General features: G+C 37.3%; 1 protein-coding gene across 2 annotated transcripts in view; it reads right to left on the reverse strand.

Annotated features, from left to right (window-relative positions):
- Positions 1 to 19,121, reverse strand: part of LOC104863283 (charged multivesicular body protein 3) — a 78,661-nt gene that overhangs the window by 44,041 nt on the left and 15,499 nt on the right. Inside the window, exon 4 of one of the 2 annotated variants that reach the window (XM_010625649.1) lies at positions 16,283 to 18,628. The exons of the other annotated variant lie outside the window; for it this stretch is intronic. Within the exon in view, the coding sequence (XP_010623951.1) occupies positions 17,059 to 18,628 (1,570 nt within the window). The 3' untranslated portion in view covers positions 16,283 to 17,058. Of the gene's footprint in view, positions 1 to 16,282; positions 18,629 to 19,121 lie in introns of those variants that run through there. 2 annotated transcript variants of the gene reach the window in all.

Raw genomic sequence — 19,121 nt, forward strand, 5'->3', positions numbered from 1 at the left:
AGGGAAGGGTGGAAGGGGTGAAGGGAGGGCTGAGGGAACGGGGAAAAAGTAAGAATAAATCATGTAAAGGTATAAGATCCCAATGATGAATGCAACTATCCTATACCTAAAATGTACTAAAAAACCTAATTTTTAAAAATAAAAAAAAATTACCCAGCCTGACCTTGAGCTTGTGATCCTTCTGCTTTAGCCTCCTGAGTGCTGGGATTACTGGTTTGCATCATCACACCCAGCCTGAGGAAATTTCTTTTTCCTTTATTCATTAATACATGTTTGCAGTATATCATGGGGAGTCAGTACATATACATAACACATCTTATTTCTTTTCTTCTTCTTTTTTTTTTTTGAGACAGGGTCTCACTATGTAGTTGAGACTGACCTAGAACTCACTATATAGCCCAGGCTGATCTCGAACTCACAGCAATCCTCCTGCCTCAGCCTCCGGAGGATTACAGGCATGCGCCACCACGCCCAGCACATCTTATTTTTTATATTCCCTTTTTTCCTTTCCTTTCCTTCCTCTTCCTTCCTGTCTCCCCCCACCCCTGATCCTCTTCCCATCTGCACAAAGTCTATCTCCCTGTTTCCTATTATCTTTTATTTTTCTCTTGATTTATAGTTTGGGGTTCCTATATTTTAAAAAATCCATATTTAACTTTCTGTGGCTAATTTATTTCTCTTAGACCTATGGTCTCAAAGTACACTTATTTTCATATGAATGATTCAAATGTGTAGTTCTCTACGGCTGAGTAATACTCCACTGTGTACATATTTTCTTCATCTGTTCACTTAGGATGGACACATGGGCCATTTCTGAAATGTAGCTATTGTGATTCAAGCTGTTATAAGCATAGTATCATTACAATATGATGTTTTAACTCTGGGGAAGACAACCTAGAAGAGATATAACTGCATTGAGTGGATTTCCTGTGTTTAGTTTTTAAAGAAATCTCCATACTGATGTCTATAGTAGTTTTGCTAGTTTATGGTCCCACCATCAGTGTGGTAGGGTTACTTTTCCTCCACAACCTTGCAAATTTTGTGTGTGTGTGTGAGTTTGTCGTGATTGCCATTCTTCCTAGAGTAAGATAAAATCTCAGTGTTCTTTTGACTTACATTTCTTTAATGGCCAAAGGCTTTCAATATTTTTTCATGTATTTATTGCCCATTTGTACTTCTTCAGAGGTGTGGCTATTCATTTCAGTTGCCCATTTTTGATGGATTTTTTATTTGGGGGGATCTAATTTTTTTGAGTTCTTTATATATTCTGGATATTAGTTCTCGGATTGTGGAATAGCTGGCAAAAATTTTTCCCATTCTGTAGGTTGTCTCTTCACTCTGCTGTCTCCCTTGCTGTGCAGAAGTGTTTTGAAATGATACCATTGGGTTTTTTTTTGTTGTTGTTATTTGCTAATGCAAGTAGGGTTCGGTTCAGAAAGTCTGCACCTATCCCTGTATCTTCAAGAGTTTTACCTCTTTTATCTTCCAGAAGATTGTTTCTATTTTAATATTTAGATCTTTGATCCATTTTTATTTTAGTTTAGTACATGGTGAAAGATATGGGTCTAGATTCAGTCTTCTGCATGTAAGTAGCAAGGTTTCCAGCACATTTGCTAAAGAGCTATTTTTCCTCCAGCCTATGTTTTGCCCACTATGTCAAAGATCAGATGGCTGAATCTGCCTGGGGTTGTTTCTGCATCCTCTATTCTGTCCCATTGATCCACATGTCTGTTTTTGTGCCAGTACCATGCTGCTTTTATCACTGTAGCTTTGTAATATATTTGTAATCCAGGATTGTGATGCCTCCTGCTTTGCTCTTGTTGCCCAGAATGGCTTTTGCTACTCTGAGATTCTTCTTGTTTCATATGAACGTTAAGGTTGTTTTCTCTAATTCTATGAAGAAATGCTGTTATGTTGATTGACATTACATTAAATCTATATATCAGTTTTGGTAATGTGGCCATTTTGACAATATTGGTTCTACCTATCCAGAAACAGATAATATCTTTCCATTTTGCTGTTGTCCTGTGTAATCTCCTCTTCAAGAGTACTGTATTTTTTTGATGTCGTGGTTTTTCATTTCCTTGGTTAGGCTAATTTCAAAGTATATAATTTTTCTTGATGCTATTGTGTTGTGAATGGTATTGTTTTCCTAATTTCTTTCTTGGCAAGTTCATTATTGGTGTGCAAGAATTCTATTGATTTTTTTGTGTTGATTTTGTATCCTGCTACATTACCAAATTTGGTTATTAATGTAGGAGTCTTTTGGTGAAATTTTTTGAGTCTTCTATGCAGAGGATCACGTCATCTACAAATAATGATAATTTGACATTTTTTCCTATACAGATCCTTTTTAAAAATTTTATTTATTTATTTATTTATTTATTTATTTATTTATTTATTTGGTACTGGGAATCAAACTTGTGCCCTTGCACTTGCGAGGCAGGCAGCAGAACCACTGAGCTAAATCCTGGCCCTCCCTTTTATTTTTTAATCTTTCTTGATTGCTCTATTTTTTTTTTAAGGGAAAGGGTTTATTTGGCTTACAGTTTGTAGACGTTTCAGTCCATAATCAGCCAACTCCAAGGTAGGGATGACAAGCAGGCATGGCAGAGCAGGAACAACAGGGCACCACAAGGCAGCAGAGGTAACAAAGAGGAGGTTAACAGTGTCTCTACCCCTTTTATCTTATTCAGACTATGTAGGGTGGGTAGCATTCACACCCTTAATCCTAATGTCCTTCAGCCTAGCATTGCACCATGAATCCACTTGAGTTTCCCACACTCTAGATCAATCCTATGACCACACGATACTTTGGGGGAACATCTAGACCCAAACCGTAACATTCTGCTCCTGGGCCCTGCAAAGACTCATGCACATTCCTTTATGCAAAAGGCATTTAGTCTACCTTTAAGAGTTGCCAAAATCCTAAAAGTTTCAGCATTGCTGAAAAGTCCAAGTCCAAAGACTCCTCTGAGATTTAAGGACAACTCTTAGCTGCAAGCCCCTGTACAAATGAAAAGAAGGTTAAAAACTTCCAATATTCAATAGCACAAGATAGTCATTACCATTCCAAAAGGAACCAACAGAAGGGTACAAAGGAATGAGGCCAAAATAAGTACAAAATTCAGCAGGCCAAATAACACATTTCACAGTTCCACTTCCACAATTGGAGGCAATCTGTGGCAAACCTCTATGGCATTTCTGGTTGGTTGCAGCTGCCATGGCTTTTCTTAGTCTGGCTCTACTCCCTCTTTGCAATTTTCCTGACAGCCTAGCTCCTCGCTTCTCCAAACTTCTGGGATCTCCATTGCACCTTCAGCTTCACACTCATAGCTTCACACACTGCCCTCTCAGGGGCACCCTGCCTGACCTCCAAGGCCTTCTTCTGAAATCTTGATGGAAGCCTTTCTGACCCCACAACTCTTGCATTCCGTGCGCTCCTAAAACCAGCACTGCATGGGTCATGCCAAGGTCTGCTGCCAGCTGGATCAGTCGCCAGGCTTCCTTCTCTCTTGGCTGTAGGGGTCAAATGCCTGGATTGCTGAGCCCTCTAAGCTCAATTCCAAGGAACAAATTCTCTAAGCCATCATTTTGCAAAAACATCCTTAGGCTGCCTCCATTTTGGAACAACTTTCCTAGGCTGCCGCCATTCTGGAACATGATACTCTGGTGCTTTCTTCTCAAAACAAAATCTTTCACCTTTACAACTCTGAGACTTCAAAGGGTGGAGTCCTGCTGCTCCCAGTGATGCCATCAGACCATCTTTTCTAGTCTCCTGTTCCTTTTCAGCAATCACTATATCTGCTCTAACTTTGCAGTCCACAGCTTTACTGGAGCTTCCTTTCCGGCCAAACTAAAAATGTCTTAAATCATTCTGCTGGGCTTTTGCTCTTGATTCTCACCACAGAGCTGACTAAAAGCACCCAACAGTAGCCATGCCACCACCTCAATATTCGATTGCCTTGAAATTTCTTTTGTAAGATTAGTCCACTGCCCCTAATCGCAGTCTAAGGCAAAGCCTCTGGACACAAACAAAAAGCAGACACATTTTCTGCCAATCCATTACACACATCATCTGGGGTCCAACAGTTGATACAGTCCTTTTTCCCAGGAGAAATCTCCTGAGCTTGGTCTTTACCAGCCTTCTGGCCTTCTGATCTCTGACCAGAATCTCCCATATAAAACAGCCTAAAATGTTTCAGTGTTGCTTCTATACCCAATGTCTCTGGATCTTTCCTACTTTTCCCCTTTCCACAAACCTGTTCCAAAGGCTTTTGAGCCACACAGCCAGGTAATGTCACAGCAATGACCCCACTCTTGGCACCAAATTTGTCTCATTCCTGAGACAAAATACCGGACATCCAAAATTAAAGGGGAAGGGGTTTATTTGGCTTATAGTTCATAGAAGTTTCAGTCCATAATCAGCCCACTTCAAGGCAGGAATGACAAACAGGCATGGCAGAGCAGGAACAACATGGCACCACAAGGTAGCAGAGGTAACAGTGGGTGGTCTGGCTAATGTTTTGAGTACTATATTGTGGAAGACTGGACTATGATCAGCTACAGAGACAGGCCTTGTTGACCACCCCCCAGGAAAGGAGGTGGAAGGCTGCCCCCTCCCCTGTTTAAGCACAGGGATGCTGACACCCACAGTACCTTCAGGGCAAAACAGCATCAGCTGAGAGGTAAACAAAGAAAATTACCTATCCAGGTTTGGGGTTATGTTCTGTATTAATCATCTATAGTTCTTTCTTCCTTTGTGTTTGCTACATTGCCTTGTTCTACCAATAAAAACAGGACTTTCCAGACTTACTGTGCTCTTGTCCTGAAACAGGAGTACCTTGGTTCTCCTTGCTTAGAAATTTGTCTTTGTCTCTTTACTCCTTCTTCATACCTCCTAGGTCAGTTTGCAGGCTGGTTCTCACACTGTGTTGAATAGGAGTGGTGATAGTGGACATGTTTGTCTTGCTCCTGAGTTTTCCCCATTTAATATGATATTGACAGTACGTTTGTCATAAATAGCTTTTATCAGATTGACACCAATAAAAAGTTAGCTGAGCTAAACAAAATGATACAAATCATGAATGACCACTTTACACAAAGAATTAGAGTTCATGAAAAGATATCAAATCACTGATTTTTTTTATTAAGTCCATTATGTATTTAGTTATATTTTCATTGGGCTCACTGAGCACTTCATTGATTTTTTTTTTTTCTTCTCTGCTCTTTTATCATTTTCTGTTTGTCTTTTTAATTTCCTCCCCATTGATGCCCCATGGATCAGTTTTGGGGGAGTTGAGAGATTTTGGAGGCATTTTGTTGCCTTTTCTTCTTATATTGTGTGTGTGTGTGTGTGCACATATACACATGTGCACATGTGTGCTGAGGTTTGGTGGGTCAATTATAGTAGAAAGACTTTGTTGCTAGTATAGAGTTCTCCTTAGTTGGTGTTTTCTTTTCAGTAATACACTCCTGGCAGGGCTAACTATAGGCTTTTGCCTCTGTTCTGAGATCCAACCACTTCTGTTAATTTGGGAGAGGAGGACGGTGTGTAATTGAACCACAGTATTGTTAATGACTTGGAGTAAAAGCAGATATTGGCATACAGTAAAAACCAATTAATAGCAACAATTATGCCACCTGGTGATAGCAATAAAATTAGAAACAATAATAGAGTCAAAGACAAACTGGATAAGAACCATAAGAACCAATTGCAGCTATCTCTGTACCACCTTAACTATATACAATGACATAGCTAAACCTCTGCTTCTAGTAATGTGGGCCATTAAGGGGACAGGGTGAGGAAGAAGGTTAGATTTGACACATGGCTCTCAGTAAGATATAGAGCCCATAAATACAGATAGAACCCAATAAATATAACAGTACCATTGTTCCTTAACTACCAGAAAGAGGCTGTGCATCTTCCTTTCATGTATTTTTCAAACTTCACTCTCAAAGCAACATATAACCCCCACTCATGTCCTGATTTGTCCTGGCATTGTACAAAGCATTCCCTCCCTAGCAATAGCTGTAGCAGTGGTTCGTCCTTCTTACCTGAACCTTAGGAAGCATGCTGTGGATCCTCCCACCTGCTAAGACTAATACATCTGAGGGGTGGGAAGAACTAAGTGAGCAGGCATTCTAGTTCTTTACTCCTGCCAAACACAGCAAGTATTTAACAGGATCACACTCCCCTACCATATGTTCACATAGACATTTATTCACACACATTTTCAAAGATTTTATGAATATTTTCCTCCAGAGCCCGGAAAAAAAAAAAAAGTAGATGCATATCCTGGACTTGTGAAGTATGGAAGTATGTCAATGCCTATGCTTTAAATCCTTCTCTGAATTTGAAATAAAAATAGAAATAAATGAAAATAGGAAAAAAAACCCATTTTTCCTCTAATCTCAGTTTTCCTTTCCTTCTTTTGCTAAGATAGCCAATCTTAAGGCGGTTCCTGGCTCACAGCTGTTCCACATTTGCCAGGTAGATTGTTAAAATCACATTCCAATTCCTGGCAGGAATTTTGCTCTAATAAAACCAAAATATACTTTTTTATACAATAGATGGGATCTTTTGCTAAAAAAAAACAAAAAAAAACAAAAAAAAACAAAAAAAACAAGTTAGGTAAAAACCAAGCTCTGGAAATGGAGTGCCTCTTGACAATATTTAATAATTTTAGAGTGAATTTATGTTTATTTCTGACTAACCTTCATGTCCAAAGGGGTTTCTAACCCATTATAAAAGTTCTAACCTTGAAATAAAGCAAAGACAGACCCTGAAGCACCGACTCATTTCCAAACCCCTCCATCAACCTTACAATGACCCTTCCTTTGGTTTGTTTCCTGAGACTCACGCTGGTATTTAATCCCCATTGTGAAGTATTAACATGTGTTTATAGAGTTCAAAGAATTGGAAATGTGGATTCAGAAGCCATCGACATGTAACTGGGAGACAAGGAGGTAAGAACTGATGAAATCACATAAAAGAATTAAAAACTGGAACAAAGCTCCGAAGCAATAATATGAAGAAACACGGGGAGGGAGAAAATTCTAGGAAGGAAACCATGAAGGAAGGATTAGAGAGGTATGTGAAAACTAGGTAGACTAGTACCACAGACGCTTAAGGGAGAGGAATGCCAATGACTGATCAACGCAGTCATCCTATGCAGAGAACTCAAGTAACAAGTACAAAATGCACTTACCGGATTTAATCATCAGTGCACTGGAATTTAATCCAATCAGTTTATGAAGAATAAATGATTACTGAACAAAATAAGAAAGGCTTAAAGGTACATTAGGATTTAGTGGGGGATATAACTGAAACAGGATTGACCATGAGTTGATAAGTATTGAAGTTGGGCAGATGGAGATTAATTACATTAATCTCTGCTTTTGTATGTGATTGATTATTTCTTTTTTGTGACTGATACTATGTAAGAAAAAAAGATTAAAAAAAAAAATCTTCCCCCTAAAAGGTAAATCCACAGACTGATAGAAAATATTTGCAATAAATATAGTTGACAAAAGAATTATATCTAGAATTTATAAAGAATTCACATAATTCTTTTCAAAAAAGATAACAACCCAATTAAGAAATGAGCAAAATATTTAAACAAGCATTTAACAAAAGAAGTTAATCAAATGGCCAATAAACACATGACAGGGCTGAGCGTGGTGGCATGCATCTGTAATCCCAGCACTTGGTAGGCTGATGTAGGAGGTTCACCACCATTTCAAGGCCAGCCTGGGCTAAAGAGTGAGTGTAAAGCCAGCCTGAATTACAGACCAAGATCCTGTCTCAAAGATAAACAAACACATGATAACGGTCTTAGCCTCATTAATAATTGGGAGAAATTTAAATTAAACCACAGAGATACATCTATATACTCACCAGAAATATGTATGCTTATACATGTTTTCATATTTGATATAATATTAAGTATCAGGAAGAATGTGGAACTCTCTCACGTACTTCAGGAGAGGATATACATTGTTAAAACTTTATAAAACAGTGTCTACCAAAACTAGACATAGGATTTCTCAAAAACCCAGAAATTCCACCCTTGACAGACATATGAACATATGTAAACTAAAGTCATATACAAAAATATCATAGTAATATTATTTGTAATTGCTAAGCACTGGAAATAAGCTAAGTATCCATTTCAAAAGAATGGATAACAAAATTGGGGGTCAGTTCATATAAAATAGTCATAAAAAAACAGTAAGAAAAAATACAGTCATGTGCTGCATAATGACATTTCAGTCTATGATGGACCACATATATAATGGTGGTCCCATAAAAGTATATCTCCTAGTGACATTATAGCCATCTTAGTTTGTACAATTACTCTGTATGATGTTCATACAAAATCACCCATAAGATTTCTCAGAATGCATACCATGCAGCAAAATGTAACTAATTCTACATAGCAATTAAAATGAAAGAACTGACACATATATTAGAGATGAGCCTCAGAAATGCATGATTCCATTTATACAACACTTGAAGTTAAACTAGTCTATGATTTTAGAAGTTGTTACAGAAATTTCATTTGGTAGTGCAGTGACAGGGATGTGACAGAGGGAGGTGTCTGGAATGGGGCCATCGCTCTGTTTCTCAGTGAGTTGACTTTGTGATAAATGAAAAATCTACTTGATACTTCTATATTTTTATAGAGACACACTGCCTTGCAGTAAAAGCCCTAGCCAAAGGGAAAAGAACAATATATTTTTTCTAGGTGGCTGAAAGTGTTTTAAAAAGGAGTAATGTTCCATCATTTTTCTGTTCTAGTCCTCTACTTCTTAGCCAACTAATATACAACATGAAGAATCAAAAGGCCTCTCCAAGCTGGGTGTGGTGGCTTACATCTGTAATCCCAGCACTCAGGAGGCAGAGGCAGGAGGATTGCCATGAGTTCAAGGCCAGCCTGAGCTACATAATGAGATCAGGTCCAGCCTGAACTACAAAGTGAGACCCTGTCTCAAACAAACAAACAAACAAAACAAAACAAAACAAAATTAAAATCCCTTTCCACTTCCCTCATATGGTTCTCCCTATAGGATATTATTTCAGAAAATAGTACTGCATTCAAACTGCAATAATTGTCAGATAAACAGTGCAGCTTATACTTAACAGCACATTTTCCTTGGCTAGAAAAGATTCTAAGTTGTCTGAACTCTGGGTTTCTAATTACCAGGTTCCATATTTTGAAAAAAAAAAAATTTTCCCCCAGAATGGGTTAGATACATTGTTAAAGGAATGCAGCTAAAAGGGCTTTTGCATGCTTTTCCAATCCTTAGCAATTTGTAAAACATCCTTTTTATCCCACCCAATGTGGCATGCAGCATGATCTCCCATCCTTTCCATAGTTCTGAAAATTCAGCAGAGACTATAAACCTGTCCTCATTCAGAAACAGCAGGAAATCTACTTGGCTGAAAGGGAATCAAGCTGCTCTTGTCTCCTGTTCCCTTTTTTGGAGATGTTCAGGGTAATGGAATGAGTTTGGGATTGAAGTCATGAGAACAGTCTTTAATACCTTACAATGTACAGGTTCTTTCTAAATAAAGCCCTATTTAAGTATATGCTACTTTGATAAATAATGGATATATCATATTTCAGAGAAGGTAGGTTATATTACAACTAGTGTGTTCGTTTTTTTGTTTCTTTTTTTAAAGACAGGGTCTCCCTTTGTAGTTCAGGCTGGCCCTGAACTAAGTAGTCCAGGTTGGCCTCGAATTCACAATGATCCTCCTTCCCCAGCCTCTCGAGTGCCGAGATTGACAGGTGTGCACAACCACGCCCAGCGAGATTAGCTTTTTCAAGAGATGAGTGCCTGACTCTGCTGCCTCCTGAAGCTGGTGACATGGGGTATGTGCAGCAAACTGTCCAGATCTGAGTTTTCAGCACTTGCTCTTGTTGTGTTGCCAGCTAACTGCATGCTTCTCTGTGGATCCTAGCAGGTGGAATATTTATAGATTTTTGCAAACATATCATGCCTTTTGTTAGATACAGTGTACCAATTCATAACAGGGATATCAGTAATATAAGGCAAAAGATTGCACTAAATGACCTTCGAATCTTCTCGCATTCAGATTCTATCATTTTAAACAGGGAAACTGGAAGAACATTCTCCCCCCGCCACTTCCTCATCAAATAAAGCTTGGTACTTTCACAGCAAAACTATGCAGAGACTGATTACAGTACACTATGTCCAATACAAATAATTTGCACAATACAGTTTTAAAAGCCTGGAGTATTGTGTATATTTTGAGACATGTCTTCTACTCAATTCTCTGGCAAAAAAGCTGAGAGTCAACTTGAGGCATTTTGTTCCAGAAACCTACTGTTAAGCCACTTGGCTTAGAATTAAGAAAAATAAAGAGCACATAAGTGATAAAAACCAACCACCCTGAAAATACCAGCATCTTCATTTTTTTGCTGTCTGAAACCATACTACTTTGTCTTTATAAATGATCTTCACAAGACTCCAAATAACTGTGTGGCAATATGTCACCAGATACTCCATCATCAACAAATATTTGGCATTCATAAAACACATGCCCAAATGAAAACTGCTTGTATAATTTTGTAACATTAGTGACAATGACTAAATATATGCTATATATGTCATTTTTATATCATGCTATTGATGGCATGGTTTGTGGCCGATTCTTTATATATTCTAGATATTAGTCCTTTGAGGAACAGCTGGCAAAAAATGTTTTCTACACTGTGGGTTGTCTCTTCACTCTGTTGGTGGTTTCTCTTGCTGTGTGAAAACTTTTTAATAAGATTCCAAATTCTTTGTGATACTTCCTGTGCAACTGGGGTTTTGTTCACAAAATCTTTGCCTATGCTAATGTCAAGAGTTCTACCTATTTTATCTTCCAGCAGATTTAGTGTTTGTTTTAATATTTAGATCTTTGATCCATTTTGATTTGATTTTAGTGCATTGTGAAAGATATGGGTCTAGTATAATCTTCAGCATGTGGAAAGCCAATTTCCTCAGAACCATTAGAGTATCTTCCTTCCAGTGAAAGTGTTTGGCTCCTTCATCAAAGATAAAAGGCTGAGTGTGTTTGAAGCTGTTTCTGCATCTTCGAATTTGTTCCACTGATCATCAGGTTTTTTTTTTTTTTTCCAAGTATCGTGCTTTTTGTTGTTGTTGTTGTTTGTTTTTGTACCAAACTTGGGTCCTTGTGCTTGTGAGGCAGGTAGTGGTAGTCATGCTGTTTTTATCACAGTGGCTTTGTAGTGTAACTTCAAGTCAGGGATTGTGATGCCTTCTGCTTTTCCTTTGTTGCCCAGAATTGCCTTTGCTATTCTAGGTCTCTTCTTGTTCCAAATGAATTTTAGGGTTATTTTCTCTAATTCTGTGAGATATGCAGTTGGTATTGAAATCTGTATAACAATTTTGGCAGTATGGTTATACTACATTGGTTCTTTCTACCCAAGAACAAGGGATATCTTTCCATTTTCTGATATCCATTCGATCTCCTTTTTCAGAGTATTGTAGTTTCCCATGTAAAGGGTCTTTTACTTCATTAGATTCCTAGGTATTTCGCTTCTTTAGATGCTATTGTGAAAGGTGCTGTTTCCCTAATTTCTCTCTCAGTGAGTTTGTTGCTTGTGTACAGGAATGCATACTTATTTTTGAGTATTGGCTTCATATCCAGCAACACAACTGAATTTGGTTATTACATCTAGAACTCTTTGGTGTAGTCTTTGAAGTAATTTATATAGAGTATCATGTCACCTGCAAATAATAATTTAACTTTTTACTTTCCTATCCTTATTCCTTTTATTTCTTTCTCGTCTAATTGATCTGGCATTTGTTTCTAGAACTATATTGATTATGAGTGGTGACAGTTGACATCCTTGTCTTGTTCCTGATTTTAGCGTGAAAGCTTTGTTTTTCTGTATAGTATGATATTGGCTGTTGGTTTGTCATAGTTGCCTTTATCGGATTGAGCTAGACCATCTATTCCAATTTTCCGCAGGGTCTTTTTCATGAATGAGTGTTGGACTTTGTCAAACACTTTTTCTGCATCTATCGAGATGATCATAAGGTTTTTGACTCTGTTAATGTAGTGTATTACATTCATTGATTTGTATGTTGAACTATCCCTGTCTCCTTGGGATGAATCCTACTTGGTCATTGTGTATAACCTTCTTGATGATTTGCTACATTCTGTTTGCCAGTATCTTATTGAGGATTTTTGCATTACACACTGTTGCTCCCACCATTTTCTAATTCAATTTTTTCTCTTGGTCCTGAAGACAGTTGTCCTGAGTTCTTGACCATCTGTAATGTCAAAATTCCTTGTATCCCAACTGCTGCAGAGATAATATGAAGGAAATGGTCTATTATACTGCAACAATAACAATCTTTGATCAGAAAATAGTAAAATGTTACAGATTACCTAACAATCATAAATCAATGAGAAGTATTGATAGCAAAAAGAATGATTAAAACAGATGGCTCAAAATATTAACATTTACATTTCAGTACTATCTAAATTTTTAATCAGACCCCCCCAAAAAAAAGACCCAATGTTTCACTTTTCTGTACATAATAGCCCTTTGGTAGAGTTTTAAGGAGTAATAAAGTGGTTGATTGGAGTGGAAGAACACAGGAGAGCAGGGAAAAAGATTACAATAATCTGGAGACTCCCAAAGAATCTAATGAATAGATTAATAGAATTAATCTATTGTCTTGGAGCTGACCATAAATATTGGTATCTTCATCACTACTAATGGTACCAATGGGCAGTAAGAATATAATCTCGTTTTATCTGTTCCACCTAATCAGATGGGCAATAAAGTGTTGGATGAGGCAAAATTAAAATATATTCTTAAAATTCAAGTCAACATTCACTGCACATCTATACTGGGTCTATAATATTAAAGATGTAAGAGTAGATTATAGCATTATTCCTGACATTTGGGGGCTTATCCTTGGAGAATGATGATTCACACAAGAAACTTAGAAAAGAAAAATTCTTGAACAAAACAGTGCCATTCCAGTTAATCATAGAGTTCAATAACTATAAAGCCCACATACTTGGGATCTGTGATTCATTAAATGCAATAGGTTATTCTAAGAAATTAAACTTTCTTTTTAAGCACAGAGTTTGGAGCTTGTCAACCTTGAGTATTTCCTTCACTTCTCCACCTCCACAAAAATCTGACAGAATTATCTGTTGTACTTAAAAATTAAGGGATGAGGCAAGCTAACCTGAAGACTTGAATCTGGCAATTTCCCCTGACCTTACTACGGTATTTTTATTGCATGTCTAACATTCAAAATGTACTGTTTGTTTCATGCCATGAGCTCTAGTTGGAGGAATAAAACAAAATTTTTATTGTGTTTTAAAATGAACATGCAAAGTTTCAATTCAATAAGTATGACAGATATATACAAGGTACCACTGGGATTCAGAAGGGCATATACATTTGATCCATTGCTGGTGATGCTGAATTTGATCACAGGAGAGAGTTGACATTCATATAAATGTCTATAAGCCATTTGAGAAAGGAAAGGATGGGTAGCAAGGTGCAGAATTTAGGGAGAAAGTTGCATGTAGTCAGCCAAAGCAGAGCAGAAGGGTCAATACCACTAGGTAGACAGGAGAGCAAAGCACCAAATGGAGAAAAAACAGAGCATGGGCCTGGAGTGACAAGCAGCACGGACTGATACAATGAGTCTATGAAGTACAAAGGAACAGGTTATGAAGGGCTTTGAAAGCCAGTGTTATGATTGGTTTGTCTCCTAATAGTCTCCAAACTGTGGGGTTCCCTGGGATCCTTTAGAAAGTTTACCCTTAGTATTTCTACACTTTTGTGTACATGACAGGTTATACATTTCCCCCTCATTGATTGAAATCAGGACCTTATGAAGATCCAGGTGTGGGAAAACAGAATGGAAACCTGCAGTACTTCAAAGCATCCAGGAGGAGCTTTCCAGCAAATAGCTGTATATAAAACTGTAGGGCCTTTGCTGGATGTGTGGATTTGGGTCATTGCTGTATATAAAACTGTAGGGCCTTTGCTGGATGTGTGGATTTGGGTCATTGCTGAAAACATGAGAAGAGCAGTGAACCAAAGGCAGAACCCAGTTTGAGGCCAGGCTAGGTTACTTAGTAAGTTCAAGACTAGCCTGAACTTAGAAGTTCCCAATGATAAATGTAAATATGTTGTATACCTAAAATGTACACATACAACATTTTAAGGGGAAAAAAATAAAGACTAGCCTGAACTACAAAGCAAGGCTGGGGATTTAGCTCAGTGGTTCCACCGCCTACCTTGCAAATGCAAGGACCTGAGTTCAATTCCTGGTACCAAAAACAAACAAAACACCAAAAAACCACAAACAATGACTCTTCAAAAGGAGAATCAGAACACAAGGAGCATTGCCTGCAGTTACTATTTTAAAAGCTCTTAAGCATTAATACAAAGTTAGTTAATTTCTGGTCCTTACTAGTTTCCAACTTATGATTTGACTTACCTTTTTTTTTTTAATTTTACAATGATGTGAAAGAGATATCCATTTAATAGAAGTTGTACTTCAAACTTCTATCTTTTTTTTCCTAGCAATATGCAGTACGATATTCTCTGGCAATACTGTGCAGTATCAATCAGCTGCGACTCTGCAGCTATGCAATCAAGAGGGGAAACCCACATTCTGTATGCTGTTTCTAAAGTATGAGATTTGGCATATTAAATGCATTTCTCACAATATTTTCAATTTATGATGGGTTTATTGGCTTATAATCCCCCACAGTAAGGCATAATGTGCCATGCAGAAAAATAAAAATGCTCGTTAGTACCTCAAAAGCAATTAAAAATGAATTTTATTTTTTTACCAGGAAGGTGAAAGATTTACTTTTATGGGACAGTAGTCAAATGATGATTTTTAAAGTCTACCATTAAACTTGTATACTTTGAAGAAAAGATTTGATTAAAGGGCTGAGACAGGAAAATACAAAGCAAACCTGGAACACCTTACATCAGAAAGTGAGGAGGAACTGTGTAAAGACTGAGAGTGATTTACCAAGACAATATAAGAACAGACTTAGAGGCACTCTTATTAGCTAAATTTAGTATTAAGTAACCAAAAGAATGAGCTTTAATAGATAGAATATTTAAAAAAAATCTGAATCCACAGTCATATTCAAAGCGTGGAAGTACAATGGAAAGCTCTTCACAAAAAAGTGCCAGTTAATAAATGTAGAATGAATAACGGAATCAGAAAATACCCATGTTACAACTCTTATTAATAACGGATTCAAAGAATTGTGAATGCATGTTAAAAACACTGGCATGAGGAATGGTATATTCATGTGGTCTTACAGGCTACTTCGTTTTTTTGAGACAGGATCTCTCACTATGTAGTTGAGACTGACCTGGAACTCACTATGTAGCCCAGGCTGGTCTCGAATTCACAGCGATCCTCCTGCCTCAGCCTCCTGAGTGCTGGGATTAAAGGCGTGTGCCACCATGCCCAGCTAGGCTACTTCTTAATTATAAAGCGAAAAAGCATCTTACAATGGGAAGATAAAGCAGGTATCACTATAACCAAATTTAGCATCACCAAAAATGGAACAAATTGACCTCACATGCCTCCTGATATCACAGAAATGGAGGTGCATACTACCTAGGCAATACTTAATTTAAATCTAATTATGAAAAGACAAATCCAGAATATGAAGCATTCTATAAGGCTTTTACTGCTCAAAAATGTTATTAACAGCTACACTGACAAACAGAAAATGAGACTAAACCTAATGCACAAATCTCCTGAGTTCACAATAGAAATGAAACAGAACCATATAAAAATTAATATTTTGGGAGCAACTGGGGAGTATGGGTTGTGTATTAGGTATTACTGAATCAATGTTAAATTTCTTGGGTGTGATAATGGTACAGTGGTTATGTAAGAAAATGTCCTTGTTCTCAGGAGACATGTGGTGATGAGGAAGCATAATGACTCAACTCTATTTTCAAAAGGATCAGAAAAATTATTTAGCTAAAAAAAGAAAGGAGATTAAAATATGCATAATGGCAACACAAATGTAAAATTTGAATGTGGTGAATTAAACAAATGGATGTTAGCTATACAGTTTCCAACTTTTCTCTAGTTTTGAAAAAAAATATTTTTAAAGACAGGGTCTCACTATGTAGTTGAGACTGACCTGGAACTCACTATGTAGCCCAGGCTGGCCTCAAACTCACAGTATTCCTCCTGCTTCAGCCTCTCAAGTGCTGGGATTACAAGCGTGTACCACCACGCCTGGCTAGTTTTGAAATTTTTAAAATAAAAAGGCAAAGCATAAAGTTAATCTGTGTGTAGCTAAAATTGATTTTACTTAAATGAATGTGCTAAATACTAATAAATTATTTAACACTTACTAAAAATTCTCCATTAAATTCTTTACCATCAAAGGTAACCATACTAAAAGGTACACTAACGTTACCTCTGGCCAGTGTCAATGACATAATTTCTAGCTTTTTTTTAACCCCCATCTAAATGTCTGACTTACCTGTGAAATTAAAAGTAATCATCCACCTTATCAAAAACAATTTACCATTGGAAACCTGTAATCTTCTGGTTTTAAAATAATTTATTTCATAGGTCTGTTTTAATTTCATGTCTCAGAGCATACATTATTTAACCAAGAGGTGCTGGACAGAGATTGTAAAAAGGGAGAAAACATTTAGGATAAGAAACCGGCTCAATTCCATAAGAATTTGATCCTACTTTGTAAAGTTTTGCTGGGATAAATTTCTATCATACTTCTTTTGTGCTTAAAAAACATTAACTTCTGAATTTCCAACTTTGTAAATAAAATTTTACAATTAAGTATGCATTCAACTGACACACACAAGGCAACCAAATAAATTCAGTCATCAACATTAGCATAATATGTATTTCCTGTCACGGCACTAACATTAAACTAAACTTCAAACCACAAAAACATGTGACTAACATTAAAAAGGCAAGCTGTAAGGTACCCAAAGCTTATAAGGGACAAATTGCACATGGTTAAGATGGGACATCATGTGACAAGGGCTGGTGTGCATATGGCTGCTTTTTCTTGTAAGAAGGCCACCGGCAAACAGGGCAACAGTGTCGGCCCCCAGCCAACCACATCACGATGCAATTCTGATGGAACACATGACCACAAGGCAACCCCATTAGCAAACACCCATTTTCAAAATTCTCTAGGCAAACAACACATTCAGTACAGTGCAGCATATCAGCAGGCCAAGTTAACCAATCAGGTTCCATATCTTCGTTAGTGCTATAGGAGCCATAGGACTGCCCCTTCCTTTCATATGGGTTGGTCTGACAATATTTATTGGCACAAGGACAAGCCTCAGCATCACAGTGACTTATTCTTCCTGATGAATTATGAACTATGCTTTGTTTATCTTCAAATGCTTCCTTCTCACTGCTAAAAGCGTCTGTGTTCTCACTGTCTGAGTCATTTTCAGTATCTTGAGAACCCTCTGACATTTCCTCTTCAGACTGGACTCCAAGACACTTAAATCTCCACATTGGTAAGTTTTTTATATAATCAGTTGGAATCAGAGGGTGAAGCCAAAGGTCAGGGAAAGCTAACCGCTCCAAGAATAAGTCAGGGTCTTCATCCCAATCAGATTCTACAGGAAAGTTATGAAAAGAAGCAATTGGGTGGAAGAGGTAGCTGGTGTACCAGTCCCACAGGCTTGATAACCATTCTAAGTTATTGGCATTGACTTCATCATTGTTGCTGTGCCGTCTCTTCTTCTCAAAGTAGTCAATTAGTAAACCATGTCCAAGGTATGTACTAAGAAACAAGGCTGGGTGTGAAGAATAAAACATCCAGTCTGCCCTTACCCATGAAGCCAGTGTGGTTGTATTGGAATATCTTAACAATTTTAAGCTATATTCATAAAAGCTATCTAAGTAAGGGAGCTGTAAAAACCCCAACACAGGCAGCCAGGAAATAATTAATAGAGAATTGTATGTCCCTAAAGTGCTTATGAGAACCACAAATCGTTTGATGGTAGCTCCTTGAGTAATAAATAAGTCCATCCAAGCCATAAGATTAACTAAAACCAAACTCAAAACAAACAGATCATTTACTTCAGGTTGTAATGAGCGCAAAAAAGAATCCATGGCCTGAAGGGATATAAATTCACCTGTGTGGTTTCCATATCTGTAAATTCCCTCAGGAGTTCTAAGTATATATGATGGCATGTTATATACACCAATATCTGTCATATAACTCTTGTCGTCCCAATTTTCCACATTAACAAAAATAAACTCAATTCTTCCAGTAAATTTTATACTGAGTGCAGAGAAGAAAGCTGGCGGTTGGTCAAGGTTTGCAAATAGGTATATTTTAACCCAATACTGATCACTTTTTTTCCATTCTTCTTTCAAATGTTCAGCATTATAAATGGTTTTGATCCGAGAAGCTGCATGAGCAGTTATCCATTTAAAAATGTGCTCTACTTCAACCTTGCGTCCACTATACTCTTTAAGCATGACTTTCCCTTTAGAAGTACTTGTTTGTGGAACAGACATAATGAGCGTGGATCGTACCCAGCCTCTTCTCCTGCAGTATCTGTAAGACAGTACACTGTAAGTAAACAGCTAGGCTGTTGGGCAACTTACCGTCCCCTAGTAAGATTCTTTAACACCTGAGAGATTCTCTCTCCCACAAACTATATGACTCCAAATAATCAAAATGCAGGACCAATGCTTGGTAAGTGTGCAAGGAGAAGAAGCACACTCTTTTTTGTAATTTTATATTTATTTGCTTCTATTAAAAATTGTTTTAAAAAAAGTGTATTTTGAAAAATCTTTTCAGTCAAAGGAATCAGCAAATACTGTACTTCATCATCTCTTATATACTTACTACTACACTATGTGCTGCTAAGATTAAAAGATAATGGATGAGGCAGGAATTTAGCTCAGTGGTTCCACCACCTGCCTTGCAAGTGCAAGGTCTCGAGTTTGATTCCAAGTACAAAACAAATAAACAAAAAGATAATGAGAAGGTGATTTCTGTTCACAATATAAAATCCTGTTAGAAAGACAAGACAAATATAAAACTA

Source organism: Fukomys damarensis, unplaced genomic scaffold, assembly GCF_012274545.1.
Source record: "Fukomys damarensis isolate Sample0158 unplaced genomic scaffold, DMR_v1.0_HiC HiC_scaffold_2, whole genome shotgun sequence".
Taxonomy (NCBI): Eukaryota; Metazoa; Chordata; class Mammalia; order Rodentia; family Bathyergidae; genus Fukomys; species Fukomys damarensis.